Below are 18307 nucleotides of genomic sequence, written 5' to 3' on the forward strand. Positions count from 1 at the left end.
GGAAGGCAGGGCTGGTGGGTCTGGCAGGCTGGCGGGGGGGGAGGTGCGCCCCAGGCCTGCGCACTGAGGCAGGAGCACACAAGCGGCGGCGGAGAACTACAGGACTGCTCGAGTAGGAGGTAATTTTCTCGACACAAAGACTGGGTTGGTGGCTGGTATGTGTACCAACCATTGCAGGAACCCTTAGGCCATTGGAGTGCATGGGACGGGGCGGGCTGGAAGAAAGGGTGTGGAAGAGAGAGGCGTTGTAGTGACAGCGTGGAGGATCAATGGCTGGCTTCCCCGTCAGCTGTGCCGCGCCGGCCGCTTCGCCGCCTCCACCCATGCCCGCGCTGCACCCTGCCTCGCCTCGCCCCTCGCCCATGCCAAGGTAGGGGTGTAGTCTGGCATCTTGGTGCAGCCTTTCATCTTAGCTTCCTGTGTCTTAGTATCGTGGCGAGGGCCGCGCCGAGGTGTGGGGCAGGCCAGGGTGACGTGCTCCGCGCCCCTGAACAGGGTAGTGTCCTTTTTAAGTTAGTACTAGGTATGTTGTATCATTCAGTCCAATAACGTAACTTTTGTATTGGGCTCGTTGTACGTGTAATATATATATATTTATTTTGATTTTGTGTGTCAATTGAGTTATTAATGTTTGGATTGTGTAATTTATAATTAGTCTACGGTATTCATTTTGTGTGACGTGTTCAGATAACATTCCATATGTATGAACTCCTAAAAAAAAGTCACAACTTTACTATATGGTTTATTAATCTTTTTATTTATCTGTTAATTTTTGTTGGGAGTGGCTCTAATAATAATGATTTACCTGATGACAGGAGAGCAGCAAGAGACATTTTACACTGCCTCGTCACATGGATTTGATTGCTGCACCAGTGCCTGGGAGTCATGGAGTGCAGCACCACCAACAGCAATGTGGACTAGTCTTCCGCTCTATAGTCAGCATTAACACATTTCCTTCCTGTCCTCTCCACTCTGACATTTCCCAATTCTCTTAGCATCACTTGCATCATCATCTCCCTCCTATCTCTCATATTTCTCACTGTCCAGCACCACCAGCTCCTCTGTCTCATCTTTTCCCATGTTACACTTTGTTGCTGGACTCAGAGATCATCTTTAACTCCTTGCATTCACATTCATACATTGTGTCTTAGCTTGAAAGGGATCACTAGCCAAGCTTCCCTCATACCAATTTTAATACTTTATGGTCTTTCTTTATTATTTAATATTCTATTCTTTTCAGTTCCACACACTTCATCACTTTACCTAACTATGTCATTTTTCTACTTTCTTACATTTCAGTCTATTTCCTTTCCATTTCTATTAGTCTCACTCAATGTGTCTCAAGTTTCCAAGCCACTCAACTATCATCTTAACACACATTCACCCACCTGGTACTGCCAACATAGGAATTTCTTTCTAATATATACAGACACAAGATTAATTTATCATTAACCCTTGTGACATGAGCAACAGGCACTGAAACTCTTTTCACTAGTGGTATAACAAAGCACTGTCTTGCCTTTTCAGAGTCTTTGGACTGGAGAGTGAAGTGTAGCATGTTCCCCCCCCTCTTGTGAGGACCTCCCACGGTGACACGCGCCATTGTATCCACACCCCCAGCGCACAGTTCCATCATCATCCACAGAGCTCCCCACTCGCCATCATGTACCACCCAACACCCCCAAACGTTGACACGGCAGCTATTGAGGTGGGTGGAGGTGCTGCGGATCAATGCTACACTGCCTATGTTATTTTGATTTAGTGACTATATATTTTCTTGCTTAGTTTTTATTTATCTGATATATTTCTTTGTCAGAATCATTGTGTTCCTCTTCTGTATATTGAACAGTAATAATTCAAATATTCTGTATGATTTTAAGTTTAATTTTCATATTGTTTTAAAAGCTTTTCCATCATTGTTAATGCCTATAATTCATGAAAATTTGTTACTGCATTTTGCTTAAGGAAAGAATAATATGTTGGGTTTGGCAGGGATTACATAGAGACTGGGGAGAACTAGGTGTGGGTGGAGAGGAATCTCCACGCTGGTGTGGGAAGGCGAGGGAAAGAAGGGCAGAGTTCCTTTGGCTGGCATGTTCATATGTATTAGCAGTTTGGTTGAGGAGTGAAGAAAGGACTACTGATATGAATGTATTTGGGAATAAGGGTTGATGTGCTTGGTATGGTATAGAGTGGTGGAGTACATTATATCCTTGCTAAATTTAGCTGGGCTGTCTGTGTAGCAGTGCTCTCCCAGGGGCTTGTTATCTTGACAGTTACCGCTGCCAACTCATTAGTGCTCCTTGTAATGCCATAAATACCTGATGAATCCTCCACCTCCTGCAGGGCATACCAGGAGCCTTACCATCCAAGACCCCAGTGTCCCTCCTGCAAGAGCTGTGCATGCGGCGAGGCATCTCCCCAAAGTATGACTTGCTGCAGATTGAGGGAGCGGTGCACGAGCCAACCTTTGTCTATAGGGTCACAGTAGGAGAGTTTGCAGGTGTGTGTTGTGTGTTTGGCCACAGAGGTGGCGTGCAGGTGTGTAGGAAGGGCTTGGTTTTTTTTTTTTTTTTTTTTTTTTTTTTTTTTTCTACCCCAAGGGGAATGCTACCAAGGGCAACAAAATGTTAGATTAAAAAAGGTCCTCTGAAACTTCAGGTGCTAATGCTTTGCTTTTTTTTTTTTATGAATATTCCTTTCCTGTTGTCAAGTATTCAAAAGATAAATTTCAGAAGTTTTTAGAGGAGGTTAGCACTGAGCTTTCTGAGTTAAATTCATTATAATTTGTCATTTATTGGTCTTTAGTAAACTTGGCACGCTGTCTTCCAGCCAACGGGTCAGGACAGAGCAAGAAGAAGGCCAAGCATGCGGCAGCGAAGGCTGTGCTGGACATCATCATCCAGGGTGGTGCAGCAGGGGCTGGGGGACCCTCAGCTGGTGGGGCTGCTGGGGCTGCTCCTGAATTGTGAGTCCTGCTGTGGGTGTTTCTTTGGGCAAGGCTGTGTGAGGAAAAGAGAACTGTGAGGCGGGTTTGGATATTGTGAAAGAGATTGGAATTTAGTGTAGTGGCGACAGGTAGCTCAGGTTTGGTATGATGTAATTTGCTATTAACCATTATTTCTCTCTACACGATTGTTCTCAAGGTGTGGATTGCAGTAATAGTCTCTCACTCTCTTATTTACATAATATAATAGTTACATGATTTTTTCAGATCCACACAGATTGTTTCCCCCTATGATGATGGTATCCCAGGAAACCCAGTTGGGTCCCTGCAGGTGGGTCCAGTGGCACAAGATGAGTCTTGCCTTTTCATTTGACTTCATAGTGTTGTGCATTAGGTTTAGACTTATAGAATGTAACAGTAAGTTTTCAGTTTCAAGGAGAAATTAGATGTTCATGGTCTTGTTGATCTCTATTCTTATGTTCTAATACAAGCTAATTGACTTCCAACTCATTGGCAAATAGTGTGGCAGTCACTGACAAGTCTTGTTGCTCCGCCAGGAGCTGTGCATGGCGCGGCGTTGGCCCCCTCCAACCTATGAACTCACCTCGGAGGAGGGCTTCCCCCATGAGAGGACCTTTTCAATTGCTTGCACCATTGGCAACACCAGAGAGATCGGTAGGTACCTGTGGACTTGTATGGCCTTGAGGTTTGTCATTGCCTCTCACACATTGTCATCACTGTTATTATAAGGGTTTCCTATCATGACTTGGTGTTCTATCAGCCATCATGATCCTCTGTACACTTGTGATGTATTCCTGTCCAGGTGTGTGTCGGCTGTTCAGTTCATAACTGTATTTTTGTACATTGATATACAACTATATGCATGAATTTATTTTAGGTTTAGGAATACTAACAAAGAGTCTTTCTTCCTTTTCCTTTTAATTTTTTGGGGGGATATTTCTGTATTATATGATGTTCCTTTTACCTGCTTTGGAGTTCTACAAATTATGCAATGACACCTACTCTGCCTTCTCAATACTTCACACACTGCTTTGTTATCACACAGGTGGTGATGTTGAAATGGTTCAGATATTATTCTCTCTCTCTCTCTCTCTCTCTCTCTCTCTCTCTCTCTCTCTCTCTCTCTCTCTCTCTCTCTCTCTCTCTCTCTCTCTCTCTCTCTCTCCCCACTGGGCAACTGCCAGGCATATCAAAATTAAATAAACATGTCCGGCATCAGGTTTGGGTTGCCAGGCTATATATATCTTTGTGGTGTGTGTGTGTGATGCCGCTATGCTCTGTGATGCAACCAACACTGTCACCCGATCAGCTGATTAATGCACTCCTTAGCAATGGCCATCAGGAATCTCTTGAATGAAGCAAGGGAGACTTATCTAATGGAAATTGGATTCCACATAGTTGATTGTATTTCATGATATCTATATTGAAAAGGAAGTTATTGAGGTACAGCAATAGAATGACTCATTATTTGTAACATTTGAGACATGGTTCATTACTTGCCTCAGTGCTGAATTAGCTTCATGAAGAGTGTTAGTGTACTTCAACTATTTCCGATCAACATGAGCATCTGAATAGACAAGCTTTTCCTACAAGTACATTTACATGTGCATGCACCGTGTATATGTGTAAATAAATGAGTAGTTATATAGGTAGAAAAATAATTGTGTGTATGTATGTTTGTATCAAGGATGTATATGGTTAAATGATACTTATGATTTCCAATTTGGTTATTTTGGATAACTCCTTCACTAAACAGTGTGCTCAGCTTATTGTTGCCAAAAAATATGTTTGCAGATGTTAATATTTGAAATTGTGACTCAGCTCTACCTCACTGACAGCTTGCATGTAGCATTGTATGAATTTTGGCAGTCATGTGCTTATGCACACACACACACACACACACACACACACACACACACACACACACACACACACACACACACACACACACACACACACACACACACACACACACAGAGTTTATAAAGTAATATGACATGAAGGCAGTCAGTCAGGTGCCATGGCATCCCTTGACTCTTGACTCTACTTTGCATGGACTTCATCTTGACCAAAAAAGAAAAATAGGGGTGTGGCACTTACAGGAATCCGGGCTGCCAGTAGTGCTGTGAGGGCCTTGGCTAGGCATCCAGGAACATTTTGACTGCTTGGTAAACACCATCCCTGTCCATAGGCACTGGCAAGAGCAAGAAACTGGCGAAGCGGCAGGCGGCATTCAAGATGAGTCAGAGACTGAAGGACCAGCCGGTGGAGCAGCCACCGGTCACCGTGCTCACCGATGATGATGAGGAGGTGAGTCGCTGGAGTGTGGTGGTGTCTTGCTGCAGTGGCCGAACCTCTCTCCAGCCAGGCATAGGGTGGTGAGAGGATTGAACAGTTATCCGTGTCTTGTTTCTTTGTAGAAAACTGAATAATGAAGTTGAAAATTTGTTATATGAAAGATCTACTCATGTAGGTGCTTAGTGTCCTTTTTGCCATGTGTCTTGGGGAGCAGAAAGCTTTGTGTGTTTGTTTAGTAAAGGGTGATGGGCTGTAAAGTGGATGACAGAGGTCAGAACAGAAAGCTATTTATTGTTTCCTGACGATTCATGAAAGGTTATGCTGTAACTATTAGAAAATATTAAGATTTACTTCTGGAGTTGAGGGAGGTTCTGCCACATATTGTGTGTAGTTGAGCTTTCTGTGTCAGGTTGTACCACTGCATGCACTATAATACGATCAACCAAAGCTTGTATTTGGAGCCAAAGTTTTGGAATAATTCTAAGTGCCTTTGTGTAGATTTAATGCATAAAATTTTTCCCTTTACAGTTTAGCAGCTGTAACAATACAGACTATGGATAAATACTAATACGTAATAACAGAGTGCAAAGGTGTCGTTAGGCACTTTGTATAACTAAATGTTTTTATGCAAATCTTAAAGATTGCATGCAGCATTCACACGTTCATGTGTTAAATTGTGTTTTCATTTACATGTAATGTAATGAATTTGTTTGTTGGTAGTATGATTGATAGGCACATATGGAGGGTGTGTTCTTCATTACTTTCAAGGAACATTGAGTGTTGAGTGGTGGTGTAGTGCAGTATCTTTCTCAGCTCTCATTATGCAGTTAATCTATTCTTTTAGTACTTAATGTTTTGTCATAGCCTCACTCAAGTATTGCTGGGTTTAGAGAATACAGTCTGTGTTCTGTGTTTTGTGAAAGGCTACTGAAAGGAGAAAGTTTGTTCATCCTATTTATTTTGTTACTGTAATAAAACAAGATGTGATGTCTTGTTTAGGATAATCCCCCTCCCCCACTTCTTGCCTCAGAAGGAGTCTAGTATGGCGTATTGACAGTTGTGTGGCAGTTTTATCTTTAGAGAAATGTATTGTACAAAGGCACAAGAAGAATTCTGATTTTGTGTGCAGTCTGGTTTGCCATTACACAACCATTAAGCTCTAAGTGCAAGCTCCTGTTGATTGAGTAGCATCATGGGAGGTACTAGTGTTCCGTTGAGTTGCTGTAGATCTGTTGTTTGGGTTGAGATATGAAATGCAAATGGCTTGAATTTCTGCCTGCTTTTGATTGCTTTTTATATTATATTTGTCATTTATTACTGCATGAATGTTGTGTTGTGCTTTGTCTGTTGAGGGATTGCATAGTGTTATTGTTGCTAAGCCTGCCATTAACATTCTCCAATCATTAGAGCCTCTGGGGGTCAATAACTAGCAAATGTGTGATATCAGTCTGGCAGGTATTGCTACTGCTAGTGTGTTCTTAAGAAGTGGCAGATGAGTGAGAAATAGTTACATTATTTTTCAAGAGAGCAGTATTAAGGCAGTGTGTGCTGGGTATTTCAGAAGTGTGTTTTACGCCTGTTTCCTTGCAGGTGCTTAACCTTGACACCCATGACACCCAAAGTGAGGAATACCTATCTCTGACAGAGACAGAGAAAAAGACTGATGGATCCGTTAATTATGTTAGCTTAGCAAGAGTCTGCCGGATGGGACTAGAATCCTTGAAAATAGAAGACTCTGACTTAGAGATTAAAAGAAAGTGTAAGATTGAAAAAGATTAGAAACCGAGGCCTAGTTTTAGTGTGAAAGTTTAGACCTTCAGGCTTGTAAGCATTGTGCAGTAAGGTGACTGTAATTGTGGTAATGATAAAAACAGCAGCAGCAGTGATGGGTGGTTCAGATAATGGAAAGATGGAATGACTTGTCTTTGCTATTGCCAGTCAAGGATTGAGGGGGAATAGAGTGATACACTTATGTCTGTGCTCTTCTGCAAGTGATAAGTGGCAGCTGAAAGATGGTCACTGGACTTGTTCCTTGTTCCTGTAGGTGTTCACATGTTGCTTAGTCATAAATATACATTTTTTTATCTGCATGCAAGAAATTCCTTTATTTTATATGTTGACATGAGTATTTCTTGCTCCAGCCATGTGCTTTCTGAGGTGGCATTCACTGGCAAAGTTCATGTGTTTTATGTTGATTTCCTTTCACTACCCATGTCTTCCTTTGGTATGTGTCTACCTCCTTGCTCACCACCACCACCACTTTCCCTAACAAGGTGCATGCTGCCTTTGTTCATGAGTGGCAGTCAGTACAATTACACAGGTACTCCCCGATATATGATTGGTTTAGGTTCCTGAAAATGTAGTTCTAGAGCGAGCGATTATTTAGTGAACCTAAAATTGAATGAAAAATAGCAATGCGCTTCCTAAAACCATGAAATTTCATATTTAAATACATTTGATTGTCTACAGGCTATTATCGTTATTATTTGTTCTTCATATATATGATGCTTCATGTCTTTGCATCCATGTTCAGTCAGTCACAGGCTGGCTGCCTTGCTAACAGTCACTGTTAGACTCTTGCCTGTCTGTCATGTCACGATGCTACAATGATTTGCTCACTAGTAATGCGGGGAATATGTTGTTCCTAAGGGTGGTCCAGGGCTTAGAATAACAGCAAACACTGTGTGAAACATCATCAGTATAAGAGGAGAATCTTGCTGTACAGAGGCTGGCTAATGACTGACTATGATGCCACAAGTAATCCTGCATATTAGATAATGAAGAGAAACAATGAATAAAACATGATAAATAATAATAATAATAATAATAGAAAAAATGAACTCATGGCTACATACCAACATATCCAATCGAGTGCAGCTATACGTGCCTTAGGAGTGAGTGAGTGAGTGCAGTCCGGTGACCACAAAAACAAAGCATAACCAATCGTTTAGCAGACAAAGTGTTAGTAAAGGAGAAAGATGGTAAAAGTTAAATATTTCATAATGGTGAATCATATACTGGGGAGTGCCTGTACTTTGTATTAGTGTTGTCACTCTAGTAGATAGATATAGGGATGGATTTTTTGTCTTTGTTGTTAATCTAATTTATATATAATTCAAATATAATTTTTGTTTTTATTCTGTATCTGCTGTTTTAGTGTATTTTTATAAGTAATATTATAATGCATTATTATTATTATTATTATGATTTTATTATTATTCACTGTTTACATCTTATAATTGTACTATTGGTGGTGTTAATGGTATTATCCACCACCACCACCAATAACAGTCACCAGCAATGCATCCTTCCCATCTTTGCATTGTCACCAGCACTGCCTCTAGCTTACTGTCAGGGGTAATATTCCATATATGCCCATAAGCTTTTTCATTCCTTAACTAACACCTTGACTCTTTATCAGGAATAATAACTGTATTATTTATGGAGTCTTTAATTTTATTTAATTCAATGTGTTCCTGAACTGAGGCTTGAGATTTAATTTTTAATGAATTATTGTTTCTCTGTTAGCTTAAGAGTATTGTTGGACATGAGCTGTATTGACATTGTTGAATTGTCAAGTGCAAGGACATCATGCATTATCATACATGAAATGATATCGTTGGAGTAAGCTAAACAGTTACACAATTTGTTTTCCTTTAACTGTATTTTTGTTCTAATTGTTTTGTATTTAGAATTTGTGGCAATAACTTCAAGTTTGTACAATATTGCATTGTTGTTTACACTGAACGGTGCGTCCAGGGAAACCTGGCGTATCAAAACAAAGCTCACAGGGATGGTGATGGCATGTCTTTGACGGACACACACACACACACACACACACACACACACACACACACACACACACACACACACACACACACACACACACACACACACACACACACACACGACACGGCCCGGTAGCTCAGTACACGGCCCGGTAGCTCAGTGGTTAGAGCGCTGGCTTCACAAGCCAGAGGACTGGGGTTCGATTCCCTGGCCGGGTGAAGATATTTGGGTGTGTCTCCTTTCACGTGTAGCCCCTGTTCACCTAGCAGTGAGTAGGTACGGGATGAAAATCGAGGAGTTGTGACCTTGTTGTCCTGGTGTGTGGTGTGTGCCTGGTCTCAGGCCTATCCGAAGATCGGAAATAATGAGCTCTGAGCTCGTTCCGAAGGGTAACGTCTGGCTGTCTCGTCAGAGACTGCAGCAGATCAAACAGTGAATTACACACACACACACACACACACACACACACACACACACACACACACACACACACACACACACACACACACACACACACCATTCATTCTCAAGTATATGTAAATTTTTACATAAAAGTAATATAATATTTTTGTTGAAATTTATGGGAAAAGTTTACTGAATACTTTTAATACTGGTATTGAAGTTTATATTAATCAAGGCATTTTGAAACATAATATATATTGTGTATCAAAATATTTGTGTTTCCTGTAAATGGGAATGCTGTAAACATAGTGCAAATAAATCAGGAATCATGACTAAATTTTGTTACTATTGACATACAGGGATTTCTTGATTTAAGTGTGTTTAGAATATGTTATTTTGGAATAACGCAAGGCAAAAACACCTAGTCACTCTTTCATATTACACAGATATTTAGAATAACACAATGTCAAAAAAGTCAAGTTGTGTGGGTGGTTTAGTTCTGTGATGCGGACAACAGCCCGTATTCTACAAACCATCCTAGCTAATGCTGTGGTTTAGAAACAAAATGGCGCATTTTAGACAAGTTGATCTATGACAGGTTCTAACCTTGTGACATAATCATGAGTGCTAAGGTAGAGTTAACCCTGTTATAGCACCGCTGATGACTGAGTCTTGTCAACATTGTGGCAACATGGCTGTATATGCCATAACACCCAATGTTTTTTTTTTATATTAATTTAACAATAAATATCGGTAATGATGACTAAGCTATATCTTCCTTTGATGCAATAATGTATTCTAGATAACTTAACGGACTTTGCCCCTGCATGTGTCGGCCTATCTAGTGTGATCTTCGATTTATCTTTATATATATATATATATATATATATATATATATATATATATATATATATATATATATATATATATATATATACACTGTTTGACTATTCCCCAAAAGTAGTAATATGATGTTAAAATAATTTAGATAAAAGAAAATTGTCAAGAATCTATTTCTTTATATATATATATATATATATATATATATATATATATATATATATATATATATATATATATATATATATATATGTAGTTGACAAATTATTTGCCTTAAATATATATATATATATATATATATATATATATATATATATATATATATATATATATATATATATATATATATATGTAGTTGACAAATTATTTGCCTTAAAAGGGTCAATGGAGTGATGGTCAGGAATTCTGTGAGACTTGACAATAACTAGAATACCGCCCAGGTGTCACCAGGTGTTCCCCATGTGCACCACCAACACGTTTTATCCTTCAATTATATGTCAGCTGAATGTATGTAGTGTACAGTTCAGTTCAGTAATCATGTCTACTTTATGATTTTTATATTACACTTAACCCTCGGCTATCGCGTCCAATTGGGGCCGAAATAGCCGCGCCATAGCCGAAAACGCGATATCCAAATTGATCTTTGACGGGAAGGCGGTTTTGGCCAATGAGCGCTCAGATATTTCATGACGTCATGGCGGGGCGCGCTATAGCAGGCATCTGAGGTCGTGATAATGAAATTTTAGCAGCTTTTCATGGGTGCACGATAGCAATAAAACACGATAGCCGAGGGTTGACTGTACATGATCCCTTCAGGAACGTATCCTTTGCATAATTTGAGAAATCCTTGAGTTGATGTTATCCCAGGAACAACATGAGAAGTAGGAGCATGAGAGAGATGAGAGTGAATGTAGTGATGAAATTTCAGAGAAAGTTGTTGAGTACCTGTTATGAAAAGAGTGACAGAAGAGTGTGAATGAGAATAGTCTTGGAATGCTGTTGGGTGACTGATCAGACTTGGAAGTGTTGTGTACTGGTCAGCCTGACATAGTGGTGGTATTGAGGGTTAGCCTTACCTCTTTTCTACAGGCTAGTGTTGGGGGTCTGAATGTAAATGTGGATGTGAAATGTGAATATAGATACAGTGGAGACTCTATACACGAATGTCTAAATGCTCGAACTTTTCAATACATGGATGCAAAAGTCTGATTTAATACTCGAAAAAATATGATAGTCGAATGTTCACACATGTGGTTGTAAACAAAGGCTCTCTGGTGTCCCCCTTCCCCCTCCGCCAGTTGTGACTTGCTCTGCTGCAGTCACAAGAATAACATTCTCCTGCATTCTATCTGTAGTTTTTCATTTACAAACTTACATTAACACCAAAGGCTTATTAGTGATGAAAATATCTGGTAATCAAATGGTCGTATACAAAGCACTGTCGTCTCCCTTCTCGCAGCTGCCACTGTGCCATTCTGATACCGTATTGTTCATAATACCGGTATACCGGATGCAACTGTGCATCCCTGGTCTTGCTGCAGTCTTCAGAAAAACAACATTCTTCTGTGTTCTGTTGGTAGTTTTTCATTAAGAGACTTACGATTTCACCAAAGAGGCTTATTAGTGATGAAAATAAGGAATCTGGTGCGAGTGAAAGTGTTAGTGAGCCACAGCACTCCTTTAAGTGGATTCACAGGAATCACACTAGGAGAAAAGTTACAAAGACGTTTTCATGGATGATGACTTGTCCTCCGGCGACCTCCCTCCTTCTCCCCACTCATCTCCCCTCCTCTTTTAAATCATCCATCACCAGCCTTCACTTCTGGTATGTACAAATCAAAATTGTAAAAAAAATACATTGGAATTTTTATAAACTTGAGGTTTTGCTAAGATTGGAACAAATTACCAAATTCATAGTATCAATAGTCAAACTTTTTAATACTCAAACAGCCATTTAGAACGATTAAGTTCGAGTATTGAATCTCCACTGTACCATATTTTTGCTTCCTTACTATTTAGATGATAGGTTTTTGGGTGAATTTCTTGGTCTCCACTGATATCTTGTGGTAGTATTGAAAAATTAAAGTAGTACTTATGGTATTTGTAATTTGGCTAAGTGATAAATGTTCTTAAGTCATTGCTGACATTGTTTTGCTGTCAAACTATTTAGTTATTGTACAACAGTAATCCTTTCCATGAGTGTGTGGATCAGCCTGATGCCATGCTGCTGCATGACTGTTCACACTTAGAGTTGTTCACATATTAGTCTGATAGTTTTTAATTTAGGTCAGCTCAGTTTATTGGTGGTTTTCATAGAAGTTGTATTTTGATCATATGCTGCCATTACTTCCCAAATATTTTTGCATTGTGATGAACAGAATCCTTGTACTGAGAAAACATTTTTTTTTCGAGTTCTGAACTATGCAGGCTTCATCAGAAAGACACATTCAGCTCACTGACATATTCTTCTGACTTCCTTTCATATTATTATTTATTTTTTTACTTATTCTTGCCTAGGGTTTCTTTCCTGTCTATTGGAGGTTAGGGAAAAACTGCCCTACCAAAAGCCTGGCTATGGTGCAGTTCCGCCATCTCACACGTTGATAAGAATTGGCTTTGCTTGAATCTGCTGACAGTGTTTGTGCTTAACTCACAGGTGTCATAAATAGAACACTAAAAAATTGCTAAATGATGCTGTTATTTTTTTGCTGTCATGCATCAGTGAATGATTTCCACCTTTCATTGCTTAGAAGTACTTATGAGTGCAATATAAGAAAAAAACGCATCAGGATCTTTTGTTGCTGCTTCATTCAAGGACTTGAACCAAACAAGCATAGTTAATGAAAAGTGGTAGGCAGAAAAAGATAGTGATTAAAATAATGCATGACACTAATTTCTTCTTCTCCATTCTTCACCTGCCCTTCCTGACTTCCATCCGCTACTCACCAGATAGCTCAGAAGTTGGCAGCAAGATACTCCGGCCTGAAGGACACAAAGATGTCATCCCTGACTACCAGTGACTCGCGGAAGGTGAGTCACTTCCACAAGAACCTAAAGCAAGCACCTGGCAAGAAGCTGCAGGAGCTCCAGGTGAGAGAGAGAGAGAGAGAGAGAGAGAGAGAGAGAGAATGTTTCCTACAGGCTTAATTCTTAGTGGGCATTATGAAGCTTTTTTAGATTCAACATTTTCTTTGTTATTTGATAGTGTTATTGTAGCACTGTGATGGTGACCAGTCTCTCCTGGAAGCAAGGATGGGTGTTGATGGGTGTCTTCTGTAGTGTTATATACCAACTTAATGTTCCTGTGTCATCCAAATTCTATCCTTTTCCATTCTTTTTTAAATTCCTTCAGTTGGAAATGAGTGACTATCATGAGTGTGAGGTGTTTGGTAGGAGTTTGAATATATTTACTGTTCTAGAAAGACTCATTCTTGGCTTCTGTTATTTCATGATGGCTGAAGTCTTGAGACCTGTTAACCTATAGTGCTGGCTAAGGAATGTGTGTATTTTATCTAGGTTGTATTTCCCTAGGTTGTATATTACAGGGTTCAAGAGGGGCTCATAGTGTTATCCAACTTTTTCCTTAAATATATGCACATTTTCTGCTATTACAATCACTTCATTTAAGGTGTTCCAGATATCCACCATTCTCTGTAGAAAACTTAACCTTTTAGTGTTCCTCAAATATTGACTCTTCATGATCTTGGAGTGTTCTCTCATCTGTATATCTCTGTCTTCTTTCAGTGATACCATGTCGTGTCTCTCTATCTTTTCCCTATGATTTTCTATCTTATATACATCAGTATTAGATCCCCTCTCTCTTGTCTATCTTTCAAGTTGGTAGTTTCATTTTCATCAGTCTTTCTTCATAGGTAAAGTCTTTAATTTCTGGCACCATCTTTGTAGCTGTCCTTAGAATTCTTTCTAATTTCTTGATATCCTTTTGCATATGTGGAGACCACACCACTGTTACATATTCAAGTCTGGGTCCTATCATGTTGGTTATGTTTTTTTTTCATCATACTCGTCCATGTAATTAACAGCCGGTTCATGAATGTATTGGTACGGCAACAAACCAAAACGCTTACCATGTTGTTTGGCTCGCGCACCAACTATTTATGACAGTTCCACAATTCGCTTTTTTGTGTTTGGAGCGCTCGCCAACCTAGTTGTCTGGCTTACCAAAAGGATATAAAGCGTCGGAATGGTTGGTAGCCCCGCATAGCTGTGGTTGGTAAGCGTGTGAGTGAAAACCTGGTGAAAACGTAAACAATTTCGTTCGATCAGCTGATAACATGTCTCAAGGAAGAGAAAAGTTGACGTCGCTAACCAGCGACCAGAAAAGCACGTTGGTTGATCTTATCAACCAATTCAACGTCGTGCTTGATAAAAGTGGTAATTACTCCATGATAGCTAAGAAACAGGAAGCTTGGGAGACAATTACCAAGAAGTTCAATGCAATATGTGCAACACTGTTAATCAGTTTTTTTTTTTTTTCCAGACTCATCACTGACTATGATCACATTTTCAAAAAGTAGATAACACACACACACACACACACACACACACACACACACACACACACACACACAAGGTATAATGATTAGCATTAAAAGTAGATGGTTAAGTTTATTCATTCTTACATACTATTTGTACTTTGCAATACCTACATTATACACCATAAGATCTTATATATGCGTGGAATCCTCACTCGTCGCAATTCTTCCATTTCATACATTTCTTCATCTATGATTTCTTCTAATGCAGCCATGGTACCTGAAAAGTGTAGTTTTTAATGGTCTGAAGAATACCTAGCTGCATTTTGAATGGTTGTAGGGCATAGGTATGTTAGATTTGGGTGGGGATAGGTGAGGTTAGGTTAAAATATGTTTGGTTTGTTTTAATTTCTGCCAATCTAACATTTCCGCTTTTTCATATTGACATTTTCCATCGCAAATTGATGCTTCAGAAGTTATGACAATAAATAGGTTGGTTAAGTTACCTTGGTTAGGTTAGGTTAGGTTGGGTGGGTTAGGTTAAGTTGGCTTGGTTAGGTTACATTAGGTTCGTTAATAGGATCCATTCACTAATGTGTAATAAATCCATCAATAATGTCTTCTGATGTGTAGACCACCACAGAATCGAGTGTTACCTGCAAGCTCATCAAGGTACCGTTTATACCTATCCTCCATTGTTTCATCGGTCACCTCTTAATAGCCTTGAACTTAAAACTACAAATATACTCAATATACAGCCTCATGATCATTTTCATTTATTTAATCGTTTTTTTTTTTCCTGGGTATGAGCTACGTACATGATATCTCGGCTTCAGTCTACTCCACTCCTTCCATATTATAGCTTTCGCCCTTTAATTCGTCCACTTACCTTTCTTAATAGTAGAAGCACACAGTAAGAATTCATGTAATGATATATAGATAACAAGATTAATCATATACTTACCAAATTTAGTCAGTGAAGTAGAGATGTGACGAGTCGATTAGGCTGTTGTTGATGTTTGGCGTGAACTCACAAGGCGACTACAGTAGACTTCAAAAATTAAAATGTATGCTCAATATAGCATAAGAAAAACTTTGTTGTACCATCAAAAAAATTTGACATGGTAAATAGACTGAAATAAGTTTAATTACAGTTAGCTTCTTTTTACATTTGGAAATTTAAAATACAAGGCGGTAGCTTTGGTCGCCCGGACACTTGACCAGTGTTTTGCAAAACCCCTCGACCAAAGTTCCAATCTTTGGTCCACTAGCGGACAAAAAACAGATGGAAAAAGGCATTCTGGAACGGCACAGGACACAAATTGCTTGGTTGGCTGCCTAACGGACCAAAAAGAAGTAATTCAGGAACCGGCTGTAAGTGCCACCTGGTATTTGTTAGTATCTTTTATGTTGAAGTAAATAACCCATTTATGTGTCTTTCTGGGGTCAGGGTGTCTTATATAAACACTCCCAGGTCTTTCTCTTCCTTTCTCTTCATTATAATCTCTTCTCCCATTTCTTATTCCCATGTAGGTCTTCTATTACTTTTACCTATTTCCATCGCATGACATTTCTTAGCATTAAAATATAATTTTCTCTTTTGGCTCCACTCCCAGATCTTGTCAATATCTTGCAATTCCATACAGTCCTCTTTGCTCTTTATTACTCTCAATAGTTTTGCATTGTCTGCAAACAAATTTATGTAGCTACTAAGCCCTCTTGTATATAATTAACATATATGTGGAACATTATAGGTACCAGCACTGAACCCTGTGGTATGTCATTAGTTACTGTGCTCCAACTTGAAGCCTCTTACCACAGTCCTCATTTCTCTTCCCATTAAGTTGTCCCTCATCCAGCTTGAGATATTTCCTTGTATTCCTCCTATATGCTCTGTTTTCCGTAAGTCTTTTATGTGATACTCTGTCAAAAGCATTTTTGATATCCAAATACACTGAGTCAACCCATCCATCTCTTCCTTGTACGTACCTCGTCTATTACTCTTGTATAGAAACTTTGTAGATTTGTTATACATGATCTTCCTTTTCCTAAATCCAAATTGGGAGTTATTTATAATTTTATTTTCCTTCAGATATTCCACCCATTTTTCCTTGGTCACAATTTTGCGGATTTTTTCCACAGTGCTAGTCAGTGACTGGTCTATAATTTAGGGGTTCAGTCTTTTTTCTCCTTTGTATATTGGCACTATATTTGCTCTTTTCCATACCCTTGGTACTTTCCCTTCCATTAAAGAGCTGTTGATCACATCACAAATTGGTTCCACCAGCTGTTCTCTGCGGGAAACTATATTTTTTAACATCTCTCAGACATCTTCCTTTTCTCAGCTTTTTACTATGCGATCTTGTGCTTCGGATGTCATATTCTTCTCTCGTGATCAGTTTCTCCTTATCCACTTGGTCCATTCTGTTGATCAATTTATAAACTTGTATCAGGTCTCCTCTCTCCCTTCTTTGTTCCAGGGTTGGTAGATCCATAGCCTTTAGTCTCTCCTCATATGTCATACCTTCAAATTCTGGAACCATTCTTGTAGCTATTCTTTGTAGCCTTTCCAATTTCCTTATGTGTTTCTTTTTATGAGGGGTCCACACTACTTCTGCATATTCCAATCTGGGTCTTATTATAGTACTTATCAATTTCTTCATCATTTCTTTGTCCATGTAGTGAAATGCTACTCCAATATTCCTTAGCAAATTATATGTTTCTCTAAAATTCTATCAATATGGCTTACTGGTTGATTGTTTTCTTCCATCGTCACTCCTAAGTCCTTTTCCTTTTGACTTTCTCCAGTTCTACTCCATCTCCCATCTTATAGATTCCCACAGGTCGTCTTTCACTCTTTCCCATTTCCATGACATGGCTTTTGTTCACATTGAATTCCATTTCCCACTTCTTACTCCATTCCCAGATCTTATTTAGGTCTTCTTGCAGTATTTCACAATCCTCCTTTTGCTTTATAACTCTGCACAGTTTCGTATCATCTGCAAACAAATTTATGTAGCTGTTCACTCCTTCTGGCATGTCGTTAATATAAATGAGGAAAAGTATTGGTGCCAATACTGACCCCTGTGGCACTCCGCTTTCTACTGCTCTCCACTTGGACTTCATATCTTTAACTACTGTCCTTGTTTCTCTCCCCTCAAATAATTTTCTATCCATCTCAATGTGCTTCCTTTTAAGCCACCCTTCTCCTCTAACTTCCATAGTAATCTTGCATGTGGCACTTTGTCAAACGCCTTTTTTAAATCCAAATAAATACAGTCAACCCATCTCTCTCTTGTACTCTATCAACTATTCTAGAATAGAAACTCAATAAATTAGTTACACAAGACTGTCTTTTCTAAAACCAAATTGGCTATTTGATATTAATTTGTTGTCTTCAAGGAACTCAATCCATTGTTTCTTTATTATTCTTTCACACATCTTGCATATTACACTAGTTAGTGATACCGGTCTGTAATTTAAAGGTTCTTCCTTCCTTCCGCTCTTATATATG

General features: G+C 39.2%; 1 protein-coding gene and 1 long non-coding RNA gene across 6 annotated transcripts in view; one reads left to right on the forward strand and one right to left on the reverse strand.

Moving 5' to 3' along the window:
* Nucleotides 1–18307, forward strand: part of LOC123513510 (RISC-loading complex subunit tarbp2-like) — a 26919-nt gene continuing 8612 nt past the window's right edge. Inside the window, exons 1-9 of one of the 5 annotated variants that reach the window (XM_045270715.1) lie at nt 98–119; nt 816–935; nt 1528–1708; nt 2347–2503; nt 2833–2968; nt 3215–3278; nt 3505–3622; nt 5160–5278; nt 13247–13327. In XM_045270715.1, coding sequence (XP_045126650.1) covers nt 1664–1708; nt 2347–2503; nt 2833–2968; nt 3215–3278; nt 3505–3622; nt 5160–5278; nt 13247–13327 — 720 coding nt within the window. In that variant the 5' untranslated portion in view covers nt 98–119; nt 816–935; nt 1528–1663. Of the gene's footprint in view, nt 120–168; nt 371–815; nt 936–1527; nt 1709–2346; nt 2504–2832; nt 2969–3214; nt 3279–3504; nt 3623–5159; nt 5279–6856; nt 9173–13246; nt 13388–18307 lie in introns of those variants that run through there. The other 4 variants (XM_045270716.1, XM_045270711.1, XM_045270713.1 and 1 more) reach the window with 4 other exon arrangements.
* LOC123513512 lies at nt 14912–17205 on the reverse strand. The gene is made up of 2 exons (XR_006677389.1): nt 15758–17205; nt 14912–15073 (listed from the first exon to the last, which is right to left on the reverse strand). It is a non-coding gene; the product is annotated as an uncharacterized LOC123513512 (long non-coding RNA).

The sequence above is a fragment of the Portunus trituberculatus genome, chromosome 36, assembly GCF_017591435.1.
Source record: "Portunus trituberculatus isolate SZX2019 chromosome 36, ASM1759143v1, whole genome shotgun sequence".
NCBI lineage: Eukaryota > Metazoa > Arthropoda > Malacostraca > Decapoda > Portunidae > Portunus > Portunus trituberculatus.